General features: G+C 39.5%; 1 protein-coding gene across 1 annotated transcript; it reads right to left on the bottom strand.

The window, feature by feature from the left end:
• Nucleotides 1-3,303: 3,303 nt before the first annotated feature.
• Nucleotides 3,304-18,579, bottom strand: CHIA (chitinase acidic). The gene is made up of 11 exons (XM_061632250.1): nt 18,555-18,579; nt 16,868-16,897; nt 13,545-13,746; nt 11,945-12,001; nt 11,162-11,327; nt 9,860-9,984; nt 7,758-7,881; nt 7,013-7,198; nt 5,109-5,228; nt 4,868-5,009; nt 3,304-3,585 (listed from the first exon to the last, which is right to left on the bottom strand). Exons 1-11 carry the CDS (start codon nt 18,577-18,579, stop codon nt 3,329-3,331), a joined length of 1,434 nt encoding a protein of 477 aa, XP_061488234.1. The 3' UTR covers nt 3,304-3,328.
• Nucleotides 18,580-23,830: the final 5,251 nt, after the last annotated feature.

The following is a 23,830-nucleotide window of genomic DNA, read 5'->3' as shown; positions in this document are numbered from 1 at the left end:
CCCACCATTCCTGACTATTGTCTACATTAAGCCTTAACAGAGAAGCCCGGCCAGAACAAAGGTGGCTACAAAAAATCTATTCCCAATCCCCACCATAGAAAAATCTGGGAGGGGGGGCACTTTGAGTTCTGTACAGGAAAGGTAGGGCATAAGTATATCATATAAATTGATCCAAACTGTTCTTGCAGTCAACTATAGTGCTTCCTGGACTACAGCTTAATTAGGTCAGTTTTCTAATTTCTAAATACAAGTGCTTGCATTAGTCTATTTGCTTTTAAACTCTGATACTGTATATCTTCAAGAGGCAGCACACTGGATGTAACTACCATGCAGCTAGAGAATGCTTCTTTCCATTTCTAAGAAGCTGTAGGGAAAGGAGTCAGCAATTCTACTTTCACCATGTTAAAAATGATGAGAAGGACCTGCTTATTTATTTGCATATACGGTACATATAATAGCACCATCGGTGTGCCTGGTCCTTTGCAGAGTCCAAGAGGACAGATCCCTGCCCTGAAGAGCTTGCAATCTAAGAGGCTTGAGAAAGGTGAAGGAAAGGTGCAGGGGAAAACAGTGTGAGAATGTGCAATTGTTGACTTGGCTACAGGCTTAGCTGTGATAGGGCATGGGGACCAAAGGCTTCACGGACCAATGTCAAGATCAGTACTGTGTGGCATGATGATATGAATCCTTATTAGTATCTCTTAATTGAGAGATTAATTATTAAGACTTAATGGCTTCTGCTGCCTCTCAGCCCAGTTGCTATTACTCTGCTCCCTTGCCTGCTTCTGTCTCCTTAATGCCTTCTCCTTTTGATGGTCCTTATCTACCACAGTGATCTCTACAGTCCTTTTGCATGATTACTGAAAATTCTAGAGCCAGGCAAAACAAAAACAAAAAACAAAACAGAGCAGTCTAACCTGATTTTACATTACTTGCCACGTAGCTGCCGCCTGTCTCTCCCGTGCCCCACTGCTCCTAGTCATTTGCCAATCCCTGCCTTTTCCTTCGACTTCTGTCTTGCAAAACGTTTAGTTCAGGGACTGCTTAACCTTTATGTTATGTACCACACTTAGCACACTGTTGGCACTAGATGAATGTTGGCACTAGATGAATGTTACACTGAGACAGATGAGCCTGACAAACATCTCTGGAATATTAAGAAGTATGAAATCACTCAGATGAGAAATTGCATTCTAAATTGATTCTACTGACTAACTGTATTTACATGCTTACCTGGCCAAGAGCTTGTTTCTGACATCGTACAAAGTGTTTTAGATGATCAGGGTTTGAACAGCATAAAATTAATATATATAGATCAGAACAGCAAATCACTTTCCCTCCTCAAATAAACAGTGGTTCTTTTCAGGGATAGTCTGATCTTGAAGCCTGACATCATACAGACTATGGAACTGTAACCCTTGGATCACTTTGGTCTAATTATGACACACAGTGTACATCATCTTTATAAAAAAGTGCAGGTGGTGGTGGTGTGGAAGAATCTGTTTTTGTGATCATCATGCGACATATTTGGCATGATGTGGAGAGTCTTACTGTTGGTCTTCAGCAGCACTCCCAACTAGACAAATATATGGTAAAACAAATATTAAGAAATGGGTCCTCAAATGCATGTTTGGTTCAAAGGTGGGTCCTGGATCTCAAAAAACAAAACAAAATGAGAAGACTACTGTTCTAATTACAGCACAGTAAGCCTCACCGAGTTCAGTAGGGCTTACTCCCAGGTAAGTATAAGATTGGGGCTACACATTGTTGCCAAAATGTTTTCTCTGCTGCTGCTCCTTTGAGGGGAAGGGCCCTTTGGGGGAAGGGCTGCAGCTCAGCAATAAAGCATATGCATTGCATGCAGACGATCCCAGACTATTGCTTGAAACCCTGGAGTGCTGCTGCCAGTCAGAGTTGACAGTACTTAGCTAGATGGACCAATATTCTGACTCAATCTAAATCAGTTTCCAATTATAGCAAATGTAAACCATTTATATAAGATCCTGAGGCCACAGGCATTTCTGTTGTAGTATTATCCTTCACATGATAGGACACATCAACAGTGGAAAAGATGTTTCTAAAAAACAGTTTTGCCAAAGTTTTAGGCAAAATCATTTCCATGATCTGAGGAAAGCATAGACCAATTGTCTGACTCAGTTTATGTAAGGCAACTTCACATATTTAGTAGTTCAGGCAAGTGCTAGAATGGTTTTGCTATCAAACCCTCAAAAGGGAGCAGAGCTTACACAAACCTCTTACTTGTTGAGTTGTGTATGGAATGAGGTAGGGCAGTTCTGGAGAAACAAAGCTAGGGCTGGAGCAATTTCAGAGAACAGTTCTTAAATTAGTAGGATGATGTCATGAATTTTTGATCAAATCACAATTTCCCCTAGTCCTAATTGCCCCTTGATATCCCAGAGGGCAATATTTCTAATGGAAAAATAGAGAATGTCCTTTACTGTTCTCTTCCCTTCTGTGAAATTTTCACTCTATTTGTCTACCTATGAAGGGCCATTTGTTTTGTTAGAAAAACATGTATTCTATAGCCTTAAAGCTAACTTGGAGATGAGAAGCTTGCTTTAGATAGTTCTGGGGTGAATTTAGAAAAACAAGCATACCAATGACTTTTTAATATGTATTATCTGTAAGGGGCTTTAGTTTTTGATTTATTCCTGAAACATCGTACAGGGAAACATAAGAACACAATGCCAGTTCCTTTTGAGCTCCTTTCTCCTAAAATCACTTTGAGATAACGGGTCAGTGAGAGTGAGTGAGTGGCGTCCTTTCTCATGGTGCATTCAGTACACCCTGATCTTGGTTGATGGGGAATGAAAGGTCCACTTGCTTCCAGTTCCCATCCTTCCCTGGAATGTCAAGTTCTTCCTCTAGATACCCTGTGCTGCCCAAAGGGACTCATTTCACAGTTTGAGAACCTCTGCTCTAGAGTCATGATGGGAAATTTAAAGGGTGACAAAATTATATCCAAGTAGAATTGCTGTAGTCCATGTTTTCCCATAACTTAGTTCTACACTGGCCATGTTCTTGCCAGTATTGCCTGTCCACAAAGGCACCAAACTGATCAAATGACATCTGGCTGCACCTTGGATGCTGCTGAAGTAATGTTTTTTTAATCAAACATAAAATGAACTGCTTGTTAAAAATGAAGTCTTATAAAATAATTAGGTAATACCAAAACATTATAATTAAAAAGACTGACACACTAGTGTTTATCCTGCAAACTTTTATTTCTTAATTTTCTGTCATGAGTTTGACATGAAAAGGACTTTGAGCCTGACTTGTGTACACAAAAGAGCTAGAGAATCTGGTTTTATGCCCAATTGCAGCAGCTACAGCTTGTATCGAAGACTAGCCCAGTCTGGCAATGCTGCTCATAGGTATTTCCATCCTGGCAGTGCCAGAAAGCATTTCTGTTGTTGGCCACAGGGTATAGACCATTGGCTTTGCCTGCACAGAAACCGCTTCCACCGCCAGAGCTGCTGCCGCTGCCAGAGCTTCCGCTGCCACTTCCTCCGCTACTGGGAGCAGCTGTGATTGGAGGATTGGGTTGAGCAGGAGCGGTACAGCCTGAAACAGGAAAGAGCATTACACATTTAGATACACAGGATCAGTATTGCACTCATTCTTTCTTTGTGCCTAATTACTTTGTCCTTATATATAGTCGAAACCTCAATAAATCTAAAAACAAAACAAAAAGCCTTTACTAAATGACTAAAAAGAATAAAGAGCAAGACAACTTGTAAACTTGACTTCTGTGCTAGATTATAGTTTCCAAAAGCTATTTCACTAAAGCAAAAGGTATTGTTGTTTGCTATTGCTCTAGTATTTTTTTCCTTGTTAGCTTGGAACTGCATGATGCTACCTCCTTCATCTTCCTTCAAATTCCTCCTCAAAACACACCTTTTTTGTGAAGCCTTTGGTTAGTCCTTTAGCTCTGCTGTTTACTCAGGCTCCAGTAAACATTGCTGTTTACTCAGGCTCCAGTCTGTTCCCACTATACTGTATTTTGGTGCAGTTTTCCCTAAGCTATCTTCTGTCAAACTTGTGCACGGTATCCTTATTCAAGTCCCATTGAATCCCAGGTGTGTACATTTGAGATGCCTTCCTTTCCTTCCAGATTTCCAGGGGCAGAAACGGAGTGGGGAGACCAACCAGGCATTTCCATCAGGCAAAGACATTGCCACCCATTCTCCTCCCACTGGTATGGACATATAGCGGATGACTTCAATACACATGAGCCTGTCTGATGAGTACAATGATGTGCAAATTCTGCTTGAAATGCAGTGAGAAAAAAGACCTCTTTGCGTTTTAAGCTCATAAGATGTACACAGCCTTAAGTTTTTGACATTTTTATCCCTATCTTCACTTCCCTCCCCTTTCTCTGTTGTTTCCCTTGTGGTGAATTTTAGGCTGTAAGCTCTCATTGTCCTCGTTCTGCAAAGCATCAGGTATGTCAATGGTTCATCGCTATATAAAATAAAAAATGATTTACAGTTTTTAGTACATTTATCCCCACAATAATTCTGTGAGGGATATTTGGTTGTGAGAGCTAGTTGTTTGCCGTCACCAGTCAGTCAAGTCATTGGCCAAGCAGGGATTTGAACCAGAGCCACACATTCTTGTCCTTGTGCTGCAGAAGATGTCAAGGACTTAATGACAAAATGCAGTGGAAAGTATCCCCCCTATAATGTGAGTGAATCTGTTGACATGCTTGAGCCGCTTGTGTATGTTTTTAAAAAACTTTCCCCCCTCAGAGGTACTACAGCCATGTTTCAATAATTCTGCATTGCACTGCCACTCACAATATGTAAATATTCATTTAAGAAATCTGCTTGTTGGTGATACTTACTGGTGCTTTGTAGTCCAAGGGCGTTCTTCAGGGTGGTGATCAAAGGGTATTTGCCTTGGTTGCAGAAAGTGCCAGTGAAATCATCCAAGTCAATGGCCCAAACCATGGCACCACCAAAGTTGTTCTGCTTCAGCCATTCAACCTTTGAAGAAAGAAACAAAAAAATCAGTCCCACACCTCCCAAAACATTCTGATGCACCAGAATGGATGTACACTTTCATCAGATTGGGTCCTACCATACCTTGATGTTGAAGCTCTTGATGTTGTCATAGCCCACCCACTCATTGCCTTGGTAAGCATAAGGGACATCCTGAGGTCCATCCCAAGCTTGAGTGGCTCCATTCTTCAGGAAGGTGCAGATCTGGAAAGAAAAGGGCATATAATATTACTGGTTGAGATGTATGAGCTGGTGCACCAGATATGGGAGAGGCACCATAGCCTGGGGTGGGGGGGAGAGGTTTTCCAGTAACAAACATGGCAGGAGATTCAATCCATCAAAGTTTATAATTGGGTCAAGTTTTTTGTTTGTAAACATGATGTTTAAGTGGTTGATATTTGTCAGAAAATTCCACTGATTTTCCATCTCTGTGGCTTGAACCTGTAATTAATGTACAGTAAGGAGTACATCACAAACATACAGCATGTGAGGTTTTGTCTTCTAGGGACATAATTTAAAGCATGTACTTCAGCGCAAACTCAGATTTCATATTTTGCCTCCAAACAGAAAAGCTATGGATTATTTGGAAATCTGTTTTGGGCACAGTGCTGCAGTAAGCACAGTATAAAATAAAATAAAAAAACACCACCAAACAGTTACTGCCAATAGCATATGATCTACAATCTTATATTGTATTTAATGTCAGTATACTGCACCTTGATATTTTTGTCAATTTGATTTATGAAATAAAATTAACTATTTTGTACTGCTAAAAACAAATTAGTATAATTTGTATTAACGTTTCTGGGAAGCACCATTCCAGAATAGCCTGGTGCTATCATAGCAATTAACTGGTTTATGCTTGCATGAAAGCAAAGAGCAATAGCTTATTTCATCAAATGAATATAAAATGATCTTTCTTTTGCAAAACTTTGCATTTAAAATTTTATGTTAAACATGGGCGAACAATTGACCCATATGTCATAAATCAAGGATTTTCTATGTGTTCTTCCCACCCTAAACCTTGCTCAGTCATAGCAATCCTATGTGGAAAAAATGAAATTTATTCTGTGCATTCTATCTGATGTTTACAATACCTTGAGGCAAAGTTCAAAATAACTGCATGGTTATTTTATTTTATTTATTGCTGAAGCAGTCCAAGAATGGGTTACATTAAAATCAAATGCATGATACCTGTTGAAATGAACAGGCAGGGAAAAGATGCCCAGCTACCAATGCAGAAACCCCTGCACAAACGCGTGGGTAAATTAGTCTTCAGCTGACAGGAAACTCATAAAAGTTGGTAGCAACCATATCTGAGAAGGGAGGGGATTCCAAAATGGGGTGCCTTTACTGAGCAGGCCCTCTGTCATGTTGCCACATATTGGATTTCAGTTAACTGTGACACATTTAAGAGGATCTCCCGCATAGACCTCAGTGCATGGGTAGACCTATTTGGGAGAAGATGCTCCATCTAGTGTCTAGCTCCAAAGCTGATAGGGCTTCATATGTCAATACAAGCACTTTTAACTTGCCTCTGTAGCATTTAGGCAGCCAATGGAACTCTTTCAAAACTATCATTATAAGTTCACAATAGGCAATCCCACATAATATCCTGGCCATAGCACTTTGCACTAGTTTCATCTTCCAAACCAACATCAGAGGCAGCCCCACACAGAGCACTTTACAGTAATTGAATCTTGAGGTTACCGGCACATGGATTACTGTGACTAGGCTATTCCCTGTCCAGGACTGGCTGTAGCTGACGTATCAGATGAAGCTGACCAAAGTCACTCCTGCCATGGAGGTCAAAAGTGTTGAACCTAAGAGCACCTGAGACCACATATCTCTTCCTGAAGAATATGTGCAACAATGTCCAAAACAGGTAAGTTGCTTAATTCTCAGTTTATCCACAGAGCCCCTATCCTGTTGGAATGACAAAGTCTACCTCTAATTTCATACACATACTGTACAACTGTGACACATACCTCATAGTAAGCCCAGAATCCAGACTGTCTTGTGTACGTTCCAGCAGGCCCAGGTCCAGATGTTGGAGCACCAACAGCTGTATTGGATGGGTTGCTGAGGATGAAGGTGTGTCCGTAAGTTGGGAATCCAACAATAAGCTTCTCAGCTGGGGCACCATTGTTCTTCCAATAGTTCATGGCATAGTCCTATAAGGAAAACAAAGATGCTAAAGTTTCTGCAAAGACTTCCAGATGAAAGTTTCCTTGAGCCAAGTTCTTTTTTTAAGATGATGGATTATATTCAACTAATTCCTACTCAGAGTAGACCCATTGAACTTAAACCAGAGGGCAATGCTTGGTCTGAAATGAAAAAAGGGTCTGGGAAGGGCCATAGCTCAAGTGGTACAGCATCTGCCTTGCCTGCAGAAGGTCCCAGGTTCAGTCCCCAATGGCATCTGCAGGTAGAGCTGGGAGAAACTCCCTGTTTGAACCCTGAAGAGCTGCTGCCAGTTAGTGTAGACAGTACAGAGCTAGATGCACCAATGGGTTTGACTCCTTATAAGGCAGCTTCCTTTGTTCCTAATATACATGATCAATGTAGGTTCATTAATTTCAGTAGGTCAACTCTGACTAGGATTTAGTTAACGGCAACCTCAACCCTTTATTTGTACTCCCCCGCCCCAATTAGGAATGTTTGGGTCAGCTTTATTTCCTTTATTGAGGAAAGATTTAGCTATTAGTGACTGAGTATCCAAAATATACTTACAACATTGAAGTAGATATTGCCACCAGTGTCAGCAGGACCTTTGTACAGAGGGCTGTTCTCTCCTGTGTATCCCTCCCAGGAGCCGTGGAAGTCATAGGTCATCACATGGAAATAATCCAGATACCTGTAAGGAGATAAAATGTATCTGTGTCCAATTCATCTTTTTTACAACTCTGGGCACCAGCATTGACATGAATAACTGGTTTCGAAAGGAGCAGCACATTGCCCTTTCAGAAAAACCCACTCATCACCTTACGGTGTTACAAGGAAATGAGCAACCCAGAACTTTGCTTCTATATGGTGGACTCTTCTAACTTACATTTCCAATCATCCTCGGCTAAGCCTGATTCCTGTTAATTGAGACTTTGTATGGAGATATTTATAGGGACTTTCCCCCCATTTTTTCTTGTGGTCAGGGACTATTGTATTTTTACCTTTCTTATATGATTTAATTGTTTTTATCTCACAGTATTTCCTTTCTCCTCTATTACCATGTTTGCCTTATTTTCTTGAGAATGGAAGATCCTGTTTTTGCTATTTTTGATTACTTTTTGTTCTTGATTTGTATTTTATTAATGTTAAATAACATCTTAAAAGAAAGAAAATAAATAATCCAGATACCTGTTGGAGAGGTAGGCACACTGGCATTCAGTGATGTGTTTGGATGTGTCCTGTTTGCTATCTTGCCAGGTTGACAATTGAAACAGTGATATAAAGAGTGATAACCTATAGGAGACTTTCTAAGTTATATGCAGAAAAGTTCCAAAATCCATAGCATGGCAATATCTTTATTAGGCCAGCCAAAATGTCACAAAATAGTGAGCAAGCTTCTGAGTTCTCCAGAACTCTTCATCAAATTGGGTGCTAATCAAAGGTGTGTGTGTTAAGATGGACTTTGGGAAGGGATCTGATTTTGGAATTTTTCTTATGGGCCAACATAGCTGCCTTTTTGCTTTTTTATGCAGAAAAAAACCATGATTCTCTGTCCATTGCTTACTTAGTATGCACATACTGGGCATGCTTCACTGAATTTATTGGCTAGCAATTAATTTGAAAAAAGAACCAATACGTTTAGCATGGCATTTACATTGTGGAGCACTTCTGAAGGAAGTTGGCAACCTTTAATACAGTCAGCCTGTTAATGGCAGGTAGGTTTGAACCTTGCTTAAATAACTGTCCAGTGAGGGAGTTTGTATTTATTTATTTATTTATTACTTTTATACCCCGCCTTTCTTTGTAATAGGCACTCTTAAAATAGCTAGTTGAGCCCTGATTGAGCCTTTATTAGCTACTATTCACAGCTGTGCCAGTCAGTTGCCTTCTATTGACCTTGTGTCCCCATATTGCAAATCATGTAATACTGCCTGTTTAATGCTCCTGGGCACAATTGCTTGCCAGTCTATCTAATCCTACAGAGCAGGATTTTGTACCACCTTCTCATTCCCTCTGGTCTCGCAGTGATCTGGGCATCTTTCTCTCCCTGAACATTTAGCTGATAGGAATAAGAAGGACAAACATAATAGCAAAGCATATAGCTCCTTTCCCCCCATTTCCTTCTTGCTCATGTCAGCCATGGTCACAACTTCTAGCCGGGTAGAGCTGCTACCACAATGTGTTATGGCCACCATAGTTTGCTGGCCATCCAGAGAGAGCTTGGTCCACTTGCAGCAGAATCAGAAGCACCACCTAGATCTCCCTCTGATTTAGGGGGCCACTGAGAAGGTCAGAAGGCTTTTGGGGAAAGGGGTCTAACATTGGGGCCTGGCACTTGACCACTAGCACCAGTTCCCCTATCTCAGAAAACCCTGTCCTCACATCCCACTTTACGTGAATCAGCCCTGTTCACATTTTTGCATCTGGGTTCTTCTTTACCCATGATGGACTCCCCTGCCCTGGACTGTTGACAGTCCCCTCCCTTCCTTTCCTGCTGCATCAGTCTCTTTGCTCTTCAGTTTCCCTGCTGCTGCTCCATGCTGGGCAGCAGCAGAACATGCAAAAAAGTAAGCTCTGCTTCATTTATTGCTGCAGCAAGATTGCTCCTCCCTATGAAGAAGTGCTCTAAAGCAGCAACCCAAGTAGACCTGACATTCTAATATACTCACTGGCCTAGCTGAGGAATTTGATAGCCTGACTCAATGTTGGAAAGTCCAGCAGCTACAGCAGCAGTGACCATGAGCCTGGGTCTATTAGTTTGTTGGGCTTCCTGCTCAAAGGCTTCTCGCATTTCCTACAAAAGAGAAGTAGTGCTGTATCAATTATTTCTGTGTCACCAGGTGTCATCCCCTCCACCCTCTCAGGAGGAAATCCCCATTTAATATAAGAAACACAGACAGCAGCAGAGTGGCAGTTGGAACATCTGACGACCGGGGGAAGCTGGTCAATAGGTCAAGGTGAGGCAGAGCCCTACCATTATTTTTTGTGCACCCTAAAATCCAAAGCTGGAGTGCCATTTTCCTTTGGGTAGCAAGTGACTAACAAATCTAAGTAGTAGTAGTAGTAGTAATTTCAGTGCTAAAATGTAGTCTCCTTCCTAATGGTTCTAGCATCCTCTGATGAGTAAGCTATTTTGAAGCATACAGATCATGGTGCTCCAAAATGAAAAGCTTTCAGGCTTTTGTCCAAACATTGTTTTTTCATAGTAGTCTACATTCAGAATTGCAACTGATTATCTACACCATGGTGGGTATAGTGCTTAAAAAAGAGACTTGTTCACAGATGTTTGTCAGAACAGAGACTGTGTCTACAGGGCTTGTGTCTCAAATGGCAGGCTTCTGGCAATCTTACAAACAGCTTTTCAAAGTCCTGTTAGGTGGTGAGGACCAAATATTGGTTTGCCACATTGAATGAGGAGCTGCTGTTTGAGAAACATAATGGGGCTTTAGGCTTGTAGAACTAGTTGTGTGACTGGCTCTTTGAATCCCAGCCAGTATATGTAAAGATTTGTTTTATGTTCAGTTTCTAATCTCACTCAGTTGACCTGAGCCTAGCCTCTTGCAAAGCTTATTTTGCTTTTGTTGACTAATCTGTAGAACTGGTGTGGGGAGCTGTTAACCCTTCAGTTATTGGACTCCCATCAGCCCTGGACATTGGTCATGTTTGCTGGAGTTTATCGGTGCTGTAATTCAGCAACATCTGGAGGGCCAAAGGTTCCCCACACCTGCTATAGAGGAACTAAGTCATTGCAGAAAAACACTATCTATAAATCTAAAGAAGATCCACAGATATATTTTATCTGCTGCGTGCATTGTACTTGATAATACTGGTGGCATTAATTGACTTGCTGCTGGTGTTATGCTTTAGCACGAGCTGTTTACTTGAACTTGGTTAACTTTAAACTTTTCTTCTTGTTTTTCAGGCTTATGGCCATGACAGATAAAATACTGGTGATAGACTACCTAGCTTACCTTAACCAGAACAGTAAAGAGGGTCCTATCCTGAGCAGTACTGCCTCTAGAGCCAGGGTACTCCCAGTCAAAATCCAACCCATCGAATTCATACGCGCGTAGGAATTTAATGACTGAGTTGATGAAAGTCTGGCGGGTTGCAGAAGTGGAAACCATTGCATTGAATCTAGGAAAGAACCAGAGAATGAGAAGAAATAGATCTAACCTGCACTCACTCCACTCTGAGCATACATAAAGTTCATAAAAAGTTGCAAAGGACCAACCAGTCCAACCTCAAATTCCAAGACAGGGGCAATACCCCCCATCCCAAAACAGAACACCTCCCTGTGAAAATAGTGTGCCACATTTACACACCAGTTGTCCCATACACAGGTACCAAGGAGCAAATAACTCTAGAATTCCATTTTCAGGAGACATAAAAACCTCCTGTATCATTAGTGAACTGATTTGTGAGATGCTCTCTTTCAGATATTTATTTATTTATTTATTTAATTTAATTTATATACCGCCCTAAGCCCGAAGGGTCTCTGGGCGGTGTACATAAAAGGTAAAAGCAAGCACAATATATAAATACAATAAATACAATAACTCAAGAAACAAAAACACACAAACAATATGAAAACCAAACAACATCCAGAATACAACATAGTAATAAAATACTGTAAAAATGCACTTTAAAATGCCTGGGAGTATATCAGATTATGGTGATGACCACTCAGATGCTGAGTCTCTGAGTCAAACCCCTCCACTGAATTTTCACAAGAAAAACATTATGGGGCTTACGGTGCTGTTCCAAAGTTCCAGCCTCCAATAGCCAGGAGAGTTGTTAGCTGTCCATTCCTTGAATAAAGAATTAAGAGAGGTTAAGTTTAGTTCCATACTTTTTGATCAGTATCCTCATGATGACTGTTTTCCTCTGGCAGAAAGGATGCTATTATGCTTTTAAATATTGATTATGCCGTATTTCATGTAATAATGTCTATAAGGTTATTCACATTACCAATTTGTGAGAAATTCATGGCATTTCATTTCAAGGAGAAATCACTGAAGGCTTACAAGTGAGTGTTACTTTTTTTCTTTTTAAGGTGCAGATTGAATATTGGTACAGTGGCAAGCACATGAAGTGTTAAAGTCAGACTATTGCAAAACCCGTATAGTTCCATTTTTTTCTAGAAGGGCTAATATTTTCACCCATAGGGCACACTAAATATATATATGAAGTAGCTGGCTATTGAAACAGGTTGAAATGCTCCTGCTCTCACAGCATGGCATCCATGGAGGAAGCTAATTATTTAGACTAATTTTAGTCTGGGTTCAGAACTGATTTTGGAACTAAAACAACCCTGGTTGCCCTGGTTGATGACCTATGTTAGGAGAGAGGTAGGGGGAATGCAATCCTGTTGATGCTCTGTGGCCTTTAAGATCATTGACTATGATGTCCTCCTGGATTGGGTCTGCAGGTTGGGAGTTGGTAGTACCATATAATGATGGTCTTGCTTCTATCTGTAGGACCTAATCCAGACAGCAGCACTTGGAGACTCATGCTCAGTCTCTCAGTCTCTTGGCATTTGTGTTGTGTGGTTCACATGGTTCTATTTTATCTCTCATGATTTTTGACATCTATATGAAGCCGTTGGAAGCTGTCATCCGGGGATTTGGAGTATGGTGTTGTTTGAGTATGTGGATGACACCCAGATCTCTGTCTCCATTTCATCTTAATCAGGAGAAGCTCTGCAGCTGCTATACCAGGGTCTGGAGCTGGATAATGGGCTGGACCAGGGCCAATAAACAGACTGAATCCTAATCTGATGGAAGCACTAAATGTCAGTTCCTGAGTCTGGAAGCTGGTTAAATGTCCTGTCCTGGATAGAGATGCATTCATAATAACTAGAGGGTGCTCCTAGAGCTTCCATTGTCACTAGAGGCCCAAACGGCATCAGTAGCTAGGAGTACCTATTCCCAGCTATGACTGGCAGCCTGCTATGCCCCTTCCTTGACCAGGATAGCCTGATTACAGTAGTACATGCTGTGGTAACCTCACATTTAGACTATTGCTCTATGTGGGACTGCTTTACATGAACCACACAGACGACAAAACTGCATTTCCACACATAAATTATACTACAATTTTCATTGAAAGCAGTATACTAATGCATGTGGGGAGCTGTACATGAAGAAGTTGCAGGTGCTGCCTGGTGCAATCTAGATTTGTTGTGTTTTAGTACAACAGCTAGCTTCACGTGAAAAGGCCCATGGTTGTCTGCCTTATACTCTCAGGCCTTTGCCACTAATCATACAGATTTTCAAAGAGGCATTTTGATGAGATGATCTGCAGACAATCTAAGAAGATAAACTAGAGCCAACTTCTCATCAGACAACTTACTGGTTCTTCAGTCCATTGAAAGATTTGTAAAGGGTCACATCATTCCATTCAATGGTGGCAATCTCATTGTTCTTCATGCCAGCAAATGCATAGATCAGCTGGGTACACAGGCATGGGTCAATGTTGTCAGGTTTGAAGCGTCCAAGGCCTGGTCTGTACTGGGCCCAGTTGGTAAAGTAGCATGTTAGCTGGTAGGCAAAGCCTGCAGTTAAAAGAAAAGTGGAAACAATAGGATACTTTCCATAGTGAACCATTGTGATCAATGGCAGGGTTGGGCAAATTTGTCAAGTTCAGTTTCTCTTAGTTTCTCATTTTTCCAACCTTAATTCAGTTCTTCATGATTCCACACCAGTTTACATTTTTTCATAGAATCATAGAGTTGGAATGGGGGCCTATAAGGGCATCGAGTCCAACCCCCTGCTCAATGCAGGAATCCAGGTTAAAGCATACCCAACAGGTGCCTGTCCAGCTGCCTCTTGAATGCCTCCAGTGTTGGATATCCCACCACCTTCCTAGGTAATTGGTTCCATTGTCGTACCACTCTAAGTTCTTTTTTTTTTTTACAATAATTTTTATTCAAATTTTCATAAAACATACAAAACAAAATCATAAAACATTCAAAGACAAAAAACAAAACAAAACAAAAATGATTAAACAAAAAAATAAAATGTTGACTTCCCATTTGTCACAGATCAAATCAGTTATAGGTCTACAATATATAACAATCCTGTCTCTTAAATTATATTATAAAATCACTTTCCTCCAGTAGTTATCTTAATTAATCATCAAATCTCATAAACATTACTTTATTCTTTCCACAAAAAGTCAAAGAGAGGTTTCAATTCTTTAAGAAATATATCTATCAATTTTTCTCCAAATAAACATGTCGATTAATCCATCTCGTTAATAATAATAATAATCTTATTGTCATAACCATAGTCCAAATAAACATATCGATTAATCCATCTCATCAAAATCTGTTAGGTCCAATAATTTCAATAGCCATTATTCCATTATCCATATTAATTCCATCTTCCATCTTCAATAGTCCTGTTAAGTCCAGTAATTTCAGTGTCCAATTTCCATTATCAGTATTCCATAATAATCTTGCTGTCATAGCCATAGTCATATAATAAGAGTCTGATGGGAATTTCCTCTATCCCAAATATTTTCTTGCCATCAATTCTGAATAAGTTGCTGAAATATTGTTGTAAAGCCATATCTCTGTTCTTCTTTTTTACAGAATGCACTGGCTCATCTCTTGAGAGTTTTTCCATTGTCACATGGCTGCAGTTAATTCCATAGATTTTCTCTATATCAAGCTCCATCACATCATTCCAGTCCAGAAGATTATCCAAGCCATTGATAACTTTATCTCTAATATCTTCATTAATTTCTTCAGAGATAACGTTAAATTCCAAACAGTAGATTTTATTTCTAATATCCATAAACTCCAGATCTTTTTCCAATTCCACATTTGTTCCAATCTCCAGGGCTTGTATCTTCCCTTTATTTTTTCTTTTCTCATCTCTGATCTCATTCTCCTCTCTCACAGGATCCCCTATTTCTTTAAGCTCCTGCGTCATTTTGCTCAGTTCCATTTTCAGCTCCTTACTGCCCTGTCGCAGGGTTTGTTTCGTTATCTCAATCTCATCCATTATTTTCTGAAACCTAATTACTTCCAGATTCTCAGCCACTTTCTTCATTGCCATTTTTAAAACCACGAAAACAAAACAAAACAAAAATAAAGAAGAACCACTTCTTATTTCAGCAACAATTGGGTTAATATTCCAGGCTTGATGACATCACAGTATAAACAGAGCAGCCTGCCTTATCTCTCTATGTTCAAGAATACAAAACAAATTTAGTTCCCAGCATCAAAACAGTTAGTGGCGTCGTGAAGAAGCAGATTCGTCAAAATAAAATAGACCAAAAAGAGAATAGTCCCAGACAATATAATGTTCCTCGGAATAGAAATCCCTCTTCTGTTTATATCTTTAGAATGCACTTCCAGGACAGCTTTTTGCAATAGAAACAGAGATAAGCTGTTAATTTCGTGAATAACAGAGAAGAGTTATAGCTCACCCAGAAGTTCTTTAAAGCTGATTCATTTGACAAATCTCTTTTTGCTGCAACAATTTAAACCAAGTAAAAAAAATAATAGAAAGAAGGGTGCTTGCCTGTTAGTCCGTTTTCTCTTTGAAGAAAAGATAAACGTATCGCATTAATCAGATAGAGCTTGTTCGGAAGTCCGTCCGGCATTGCTGGCTGGACCTTTTCTCATAAATTAATGAAATCCAGTCCTCCCAACAAAAACAGGCTTTTGAGGTTGATCTCTACGTTTCTCCCTGCCCGGGAGAAATTTCATCAGTCAAAAAAGAATGTTCTGACTGATTTATATCTGAATAAGCTTCTTCTGCGGCGGGAGCCCGTCTCAAAAGCAGGCACAAGCGAAGTCACCCTTCCCGGAAGTCCGTACCACTCTAAGTTCTCATGAAAATTCAGTAACAATTTAGTGCAAATCTGTTCTAATATACATATTTTTGCATGCATTTTGCCTATTATGTACATATTTGCATATCTGTTTCCCCAAATATAATGGATTTTATGTTATTTTCACTAATATATGCATTTTTATTCAAGTGTTACCCTAGTATATATATATATTTGCACATTACTTGGATGGAGAATTGCAATGGAACATTCAGAGAAGTGTGAATGTCAAAGGATGATTGTGTTGTGGTTCGTGTATTGTTTCAGGAAGTGCAAATTAAGTAGGTTCTCTTTTAAACATGAACAGTCATATTTCTCCCCTATCCCTTCCATCAGGGCAGGACTTTGGGGCAGATGTCCAGGGCCCCATTCAGCAGAATGAGCAGGAGGGCCCCCAAACAAAGCAGGGCATTTTGAAGTAAGTGAAGAAATGTGCATTACCAGAGTCTAAAGTTAACCATACCAATGACAGTGACCTGAAAATAAAATGATTTCAAATATAAAGGATATAAATTAATTTGGCTACTGCAGCAACTTCTTCCATGCAGCTTGATGCGGGTCCTTAAGTTACTGGTATCCCAAACACTGAGGGGCTTTCAAGATTAAAACCAGCTTCTCAAATCTAGCTCAAAAATTATCTCAGTATTTTAATGCCATTCATTGGGAATAAGCGGATCTATTTTTTTAAAAAAAAATTAGATTTGTTTATTTAGTTGGAGGATTTTTGTCTATTCCCAGAATAAGCTTCTGAGAGTAGCATTAGTGGCATAGGACATACCCAACACCCCCCAATCAGGCCATTGCTTTTCCTCTACTCATTTATTACTTACCTAGCTGAACATTCAGCAAAAGCACCAGACCTATGAAGGAAACAAAGAGTAAAAAAATAAGCCAGGTGTGTTTGTGTGTGTTTCAAGAGCCCATTCATTCTATTGACGTAAGAGACAAATAGATGTTGAACTCAAGAATGTCTTATACTGCATAGAAATGACTCACTGAGATTCTCTGACTGACATATGTAGTCACTCTCACTGACACATGTAGTCTCCCACCCAAATTTAAACCAAAGCTGTCCCTGGCCATATCCACACCAGACCTTTATTTTACTTTAAACAGTCCTGGCTTCCCCTAAAGAATCATGGGAAGTTCAGTTTGTGAAGGGTGCTGAGAGCTGGAGATGCTTTTTTTCCTTTCACAGAGCTACAGTCCCCAGAAGAGGGGGAGCTCTGTTAGGGGAATAGGAGCCTCCTCACAACTCTCAGCACCCTTCACAAACTACACTTATCAAGATTCTTTGGAGGAAGCCAGGACTGTCTCAAGTGAAATAAAGGTCTGGCATGGGTGTGGCCACCTGATTAGCCATGCCAAATACCTGTGAGTCTGACTTTTAGAATACTGATGGTTGGTTCTTACTGAGCATGCCCGACGCTATACTACACTTCAGTGTTAAATTTCTTAAATTAATTAGAAATCAGCCAGGCATTATTTTAACTTTTAAACTGTGGAAGATGAAGGTCAGAGTAAAGGGGCAAGATCAGTAATAGGATTACAGGCACTCTGTGAACATGGCTGATTTTTAATTAATTTCAACAAATGAGACCACTGACAGAAAGAAGTCCAACAGGAGTCTGGATCTTCCCCCTTCTGTTTTACACTTTGAACTCTTGATTCTCTCTGAATGTTTTGTGTATCACCATGAAAACTTAGAGGGCTGTTAAGCAAGCGTTTCTGAGTTCTGGACTATAAGTTTTGCAAAGTTTTGTTTTGAAATGTGCTTATGGGAAGCATCAGAATGGTATGGGGGTATTTTCAAGTTAATATTGTGGAATGCGAAAAATCCATGCTGGCTATAGTATACAGCACTTCCGATGTTTCTATACCTGATATCAAGTTGCATTCTGTAAACTATTTCTTACAGGGAAACTGTCTTGGAATTCTGTGTAGCCATGCTTACAGCACAGTCCTGTCCATGTTTACTCAGAAGTAAGGATGGACAAGTTTGTCAGTTTCGGTTTTTCAGTTTTCCAATCTTAAATTCAGTTCTCCACATTTCTGCAGCAATTTGTGATTTTCTTGTTAAAAATCCTCATACAATGAACACATTTTTGTATGCAGTTTTGACTAATAAACATTGTTTCAAGCTATTTCTCCTTAGAATGAATTTTGTATGTTATTTTCACTAATATATGCTGTTTTATAAATATCTTTCCCTAATATATGCATTTTTGTACATATTCGAAGCATAGCTGTGTTTCAGTTTGTATATAGCTTTAAGAAGTGCAAATTAGCTTCTTGGGTAGCTTCATATTAAAATGTAAACAATTAATTACTCCTTCATACCTACTCAGAAGTAGGTTTCATTATGTTCAGTGTGGCTTTTGCCCAGGCTGTAGACAGAAGTGCAGCCTTAGTCACATTTCAGACTGGCCCATTCAATACAGTGGTTAAGAATATAGCCACACAGTTCATAACCCAATAACATTATGTATAAACATCAAGTAGTAAGTACAGACTTACCAGAAAGGAGAATCAGCTTGGCCATGGTTTAATCTGTGTACCACTCTTCCATAGTTCTTCCATGGCTTTTATAGGTAACATCCTCCTTTTATCACTTTGTTTCTTATCATAAAAGATAACCAAATAGGCTTTTGACAAAACTAATTAGTAGTTAATGGATTAATAAATAGATATTTCCACCTCAGCTTCGTAATATGCCAATTTCCCCCTCTATTGCATTATGTAAGTCTGCTGCCACCATGAAAACAACAGAGCTATGGTGACAGCCTCATAAAGATAAGAGTGTGTTTGGGAATGCGTTTGTTCTAATCTAAATGGAGTTGATAGTGGCTATTATGCTTCTAATTATTATAACAGTATTTGGATTGCTGTGTAAACAGCTTTTCAAGGAATACCATTGTGGAATGTTAGTGGAGAGCACTGCTGCAGATAAAATTATTGGAAAGAAACTGTAAAGGAGGCAGATCCAACAAAGTTATCCTGGCACTGCCAGCTTCTGTGTGGAGTCACATTTCTGAAGTCCTTCTGCTATTTAGCCACAGCTCTTGTTGCAGTGCAAAGACTCACACTGTTCCTTTGCTCTTAAGGGACACACTGCTGTTAAATTCAGTGTGGTCTGAGATAAAAGTTTTGTGATGGCTCTTGTTGAACTCTTTAAGAGAAAGAGAGTTAAAACTGAATGGGCATTTATGATTAATGGATGAATTTCAAGTATTCATCTTTCTTATAACTAATCTGGAACTCTGGTTATAAGAAACCAAGTATTCATTCATACCCAAATCCTAAAATTGGGTTGAATCCAGATTGGTTAATCACACTTTAGTCCCACGGGGATAAATGATATTTAAGTAACTCATTATGACTAATAGTTTGTCTCATTATTTCAATGGGGCTAAACAGTTGAGGCTGGTGGCTACATTTCAGTGGACAATGGAATCTGCTCGGGTATTAGTTCAAACTTTCAAGGAGCTGTCTAAGGAGCTGAACCCATAGGTTTCAGCACCTTGGAGAGCTCCTTGAAAGCTTGGACTAAAACCTGGAGCAGATTCCACTGCCCCACTGACATGGAGCCACCAGCGACTACTGAGACTAAAGTATGGCTAACTTCATCAGAATCCAGCCCATTATGTAAACGAAATTGAACTTATTCTGTGAAACAACTCTGAGCAAGGAAGTGACTCATGACACGTTATACCCCATGCACAACTGATTCTAGCAGCTCCACACAAGTTTCTACTGAATCACCTAACTTTGGTATATGGGAAATTAAACTGTGATCTGGCAATTCAATGAGGGAGTTTGGTGAACTGGGATCTACAAGAAATTGCAAGATGTACATAGTGCAGCTGGAACATATACTCTTGTGATAGTATGGTCTGAAGCAGCAGCCCCTTGTTGGACCGGAGCAAAAATGTTATAATATTGAAAGATGATTCATATGTACCTCTTGCATCTTGTTATAGGGAAGAACACCATTGTCTAACATCCAATCCGACTGCCATGTTTCCTCACACTACTGAGCAAATTATATAAATAAAATATATATTGCTGTAAGAGAAGGTTACAAGGCTGAAATCCCCTGTTTTGAGTACTTTCAGATCCAACTATGCTTGCAGGAACATCTTAGATTACACAAAGAAATGAAAGGCAGCAGAATTTGAAAAATTAATAATGAAGACTGATATATGTAGGTTAGCAAAAATCTGCCACAGCTTGTTAATTACAATACTGAACCAGAACTTGCAAAGAAAGTGGATATTGTCAACAATACCAAATATTAAAGAATGGGTGGATAAATTGTGGCATTTTGCCACAATGGCTGACATGATTTCTCAGATATAGGGGAGGAAAACAAATACAAGTTCATTTTTTGATAAAGTGGCAACATTTATTATTGAATATAGTAAAAAATGTGGGTTATTGTCAAATTTATTGGTATGCAATGTTTTAACAATAATTAATGAGAATTAATTTAAATATAGAAACTGTTATGATAGTATTTTGGAAAGTTAGTTTACATATCATAAGCAGAATACCGAAATACGAAACCCTTACTTTTATTAGTTGTAGATATGCTGTTAGAAATAATTTTGAAGTTTATGTTTATGGTTTATGTGAATTTTTAAAAGCTGTTTCCTTGTATAGTCCTTTGACACACATGTAAGAAGTGCTCACATCGTTTGTTACAGTCTTCTCTAAGAATGTTCATGATTGTGGAGTCATGAAATTTGTATATACTTTAAATGAATGAATAAATATAAATTCCTGCTAGTAGAGATGTGATATATTGGATCTACTCTGTATCTATTCCAACTAGTTATAATGCAGCTGTTTCTTTTCTCAAATTAGGAATATTATTCTGCCCTTTTTTTCTATTTCAGGGTTATTAAGTCACATAAATTTATGCCGAACCAAGATGAATTAAACTCTGCATTAAATTTTGAGGTTATCCAAAGCAATCAATATATAATGTAATGTTTGAAAGTGAGAACTTTCTGCTTTGTATTCAGTTAATGCAATGTCATGACATTGCTACAACGTAAGTCTTAGGTCTCAGTGACTGCTAGTGTTCCATGCTTCCACATCGAAACCACGATCAAAATGTCAATAAAAGCCAGCATATTAGTATGCTTTCTTTTCCAGTTGGACTAATGCACTTAAATGGTTCCATACAACTTTTCCAGTTGTTTTGGGTAGGGAAAAGAAAGAGTACAAAAAAGTGTAAACTTTCGCGTGTGAGGAATGCACAGATGTCTATTTTGCTTTGATGACTGTGGGCTAAATTAGATTTTTTTTAATTGTGTGGTTAGCAACCACTTCTGGTGTTTTTAAAAAAATGAATATTAAGATGGGAAATTTTCATTAGGACCACACAGCACATGGGAAGATTTAACTTTTTTCTCCCCAGTCATAATCCTGATAAAAATTGTCTCCTATGCAGCAATTAGCATTAGAAAGAAAAAAAATCCCATTTGTGCCAATAGGAGCTCTCTCTCCCCTTGCTAATTTCTGTGCCATGGCTGGGAGGTACACACTATCATCCTGAAGAAAGGGTTAAACCTCACCATGCACTGTGGTCCAAAAGAAAAGCCTCCTCTCCAGCTTAGAATTAATTTTAACACACACACCCCGACATGGTTGTTAACTATGCAACTAAAACATCATCTTGTCTGGCCCTGTGAAGCAGCTATTCAAGCCCATGGAACTTTAGAATTCAGTGAGGCCTTGTGGCAATTTACATCTTAAAGAGGTTCCTCACACACAGAAGGCAAGTATGGGGAAAGTATTTAGCCATGCAATTTCCCTGTCTGCAGTCCAAAGTACTAAAGTCCAGGAAGGACTCTACCACATACTATTTCTGTACATTTGAACCAACTGTGAGCGAAGGCCCAGTTGTCAGATGGCACAGCCTAATATGACATTCAGCGTCTTTCACAAGTGTCAAGGTGCTCCTGGAGAACAGGTAAAGAGACAAAGACACTGTGTCCACATGCTCTCTTTCCCCACCCCATCCCACCTGATAGCTGTTTATGATTATCAGCTACTGCTTTTTGAGGCCCAATAACGTCCAAGAACAGATGGACAATCACTGCCTTGCTTCAGGACCTCTACACACATGCACACAAAGATATCGCTGGCATAGTTATAAGAATCTAGTGAAATGCCAACATTTGCACAGTGTGTTAATTCAGCCAAATATTTGTTCTCTGTCCCTTTTCTCCTTGCCTCGGGCAGCATCGGTGCTCCCCCTCCCCCCAGTATTGCTTCTCTTCTCCCTTTAGTCCTTTTATTGCCTCTATATACTACAATGAAGTTTTGCTGTCCTAACTAAAAACAACAACCCAGAAACAAAGTTCCTTTTAGGGAAATGTCATGTTAAAGTGCTGCAATTTTTGTGTACGTGCAAACAATGTCTCTTTATATATCACTTTCATTTTGAGTATGAAATATTATTTATCATTTTGCATATTAAAGATACAGTTTCATATCTTTAATATGAAGTCTCTTTGTTGTACTCTGTGTCAGTCTTCCTCAACCCTCCAGAAGTTGTAGGACTAAAGAAGACTGAGGGGAGATAGAATAGCACTCTCAAGTAGAAAGGTTGCCACACAGAGGAAGGCCAGGATCTCTTCTTGATCATCATAGAGTGCAGGACACAGAATAATGGGCTCAAGTTGCAGGAGGCCAGATTTCAGCTGTACTTCAGGAAAAACTTCCTAACTGTTAGAGTGGTATGACAGTGGAAGCAATTATCTAGGGAGGTGGGTTCTCCAACAGTGGAGGCCTTCAAGAAGCATCAGGACAGCCACCTATCGAATATGCTTTAAGTTGGATTCCTACATTGAGTAAGGGGCTGGACTCAATGGTCTTATAAGCCCCTTCCAACCCTATGATTCTATGAGCTCCCATCAGTCCCAGCCAGCAGGGCCAATGGTCAGGGATGATAAAAGTTGTAATCCACAACCAGGCTCATAATTAAGCTCTCTCCTTGCTAACCATGAGCTGTACCCAAGAACAAAACTTGACTGCAGCTTGTGGTTAATAAGAAGTTTAGGTCAACAGGGGAACACACTGACTGACCGAGATGAAATAAAAGGAAGATGGAAGCAATACACTGAAGAACTCTATAAAAAAGATGCCAGGATGACAGATTTATTCATGGAGGAACCGTATGATGGAGAACCAGAAATTTTAGAACGTGAGGTGGAAGCTCCTCTTAAAATATTTGGAAGAAACAAATCATCAGGAACAGATGGCATATCAATAGAGTTGCTACAAGCTGCTGAGACAGAATCTGTCCAAATTGTGACAAAAATTTGTCAAGAAATATGGAAAACTAAACAATGGCCAACAGACTGGAAGCGTTCAATATATATTCCAATTCCAAAGATAGGGGATCCTAGGGAATGCAGTAATTATTGAACTATTGCCTTAATATCCCATGCAAGTAAAGTAATGCTTAAGATTCTACAACAAAGGCTCTTACCATATATGGAGTGAGAAATGCCAGACGTCCAGGCTGGATTTAGAAAGGGAAGAGGCACCAGAGATCATGTTGCAAACATACGTTGGATAAGGGAATGAAGCAAGGGATTTCAGAAGAAAACCACCCTGTGCTTTATAGATTACAGCAAAGCCTTTGACTGTGTAGATCATGAAAAACTATGGAATGCTTTAAAAGAAATGTGGGTGCCACAGCATCCTGATGCACAACCTATACACTATATCTATATGTATAGCCTCTTGTCCAGGCTACTGTAAGGACAGAATATGGA

This window comes from Rhineura floridana, chromosome 6 (assembly GCF_030035675.1).
Source record: "Rhineura floridana isolate rRhiFlo1 chromosome 6, rRhiFlo1.hap2, whole genome shotgun sequence".
Classification (NCBI taxonomy): domain Eukaryota; kingdom Metazoa; phylum Chordata; class Lepidosauria; order Squamata; family Rhineuridae; genus Rhineura; species Rhineura floridana.
The sequence above is the reverse complement of the archived record's forward strand: the minus strand, read 5'-3'. Positions and strand labels throughout refer to the sequence as shown.

Excerpts from the sequence above, each read along its gene's own strand:
- CHIA (XM_061632250.1), bottom strand. The coding sequence starts at position 18,579 with ATGGCCAAGCTGATTCTCCTTTCTG. Across the intron at positions 11,328-11,944 it reads TGGAACTTTGGAACAGCACC|ATTCAATGCAATGGTTTCCA; the intron begins GTAAGCCCCATA and ends GTTCTTTCCTAG. Across the intron at positions 5,229-7,012 it reads GATTCTGGGCTTACTATGAG|ATCTGCACCTTCCTGAAGAA; the intron begins GTATGTGTCACA and ends TTTTCTTTCCAG.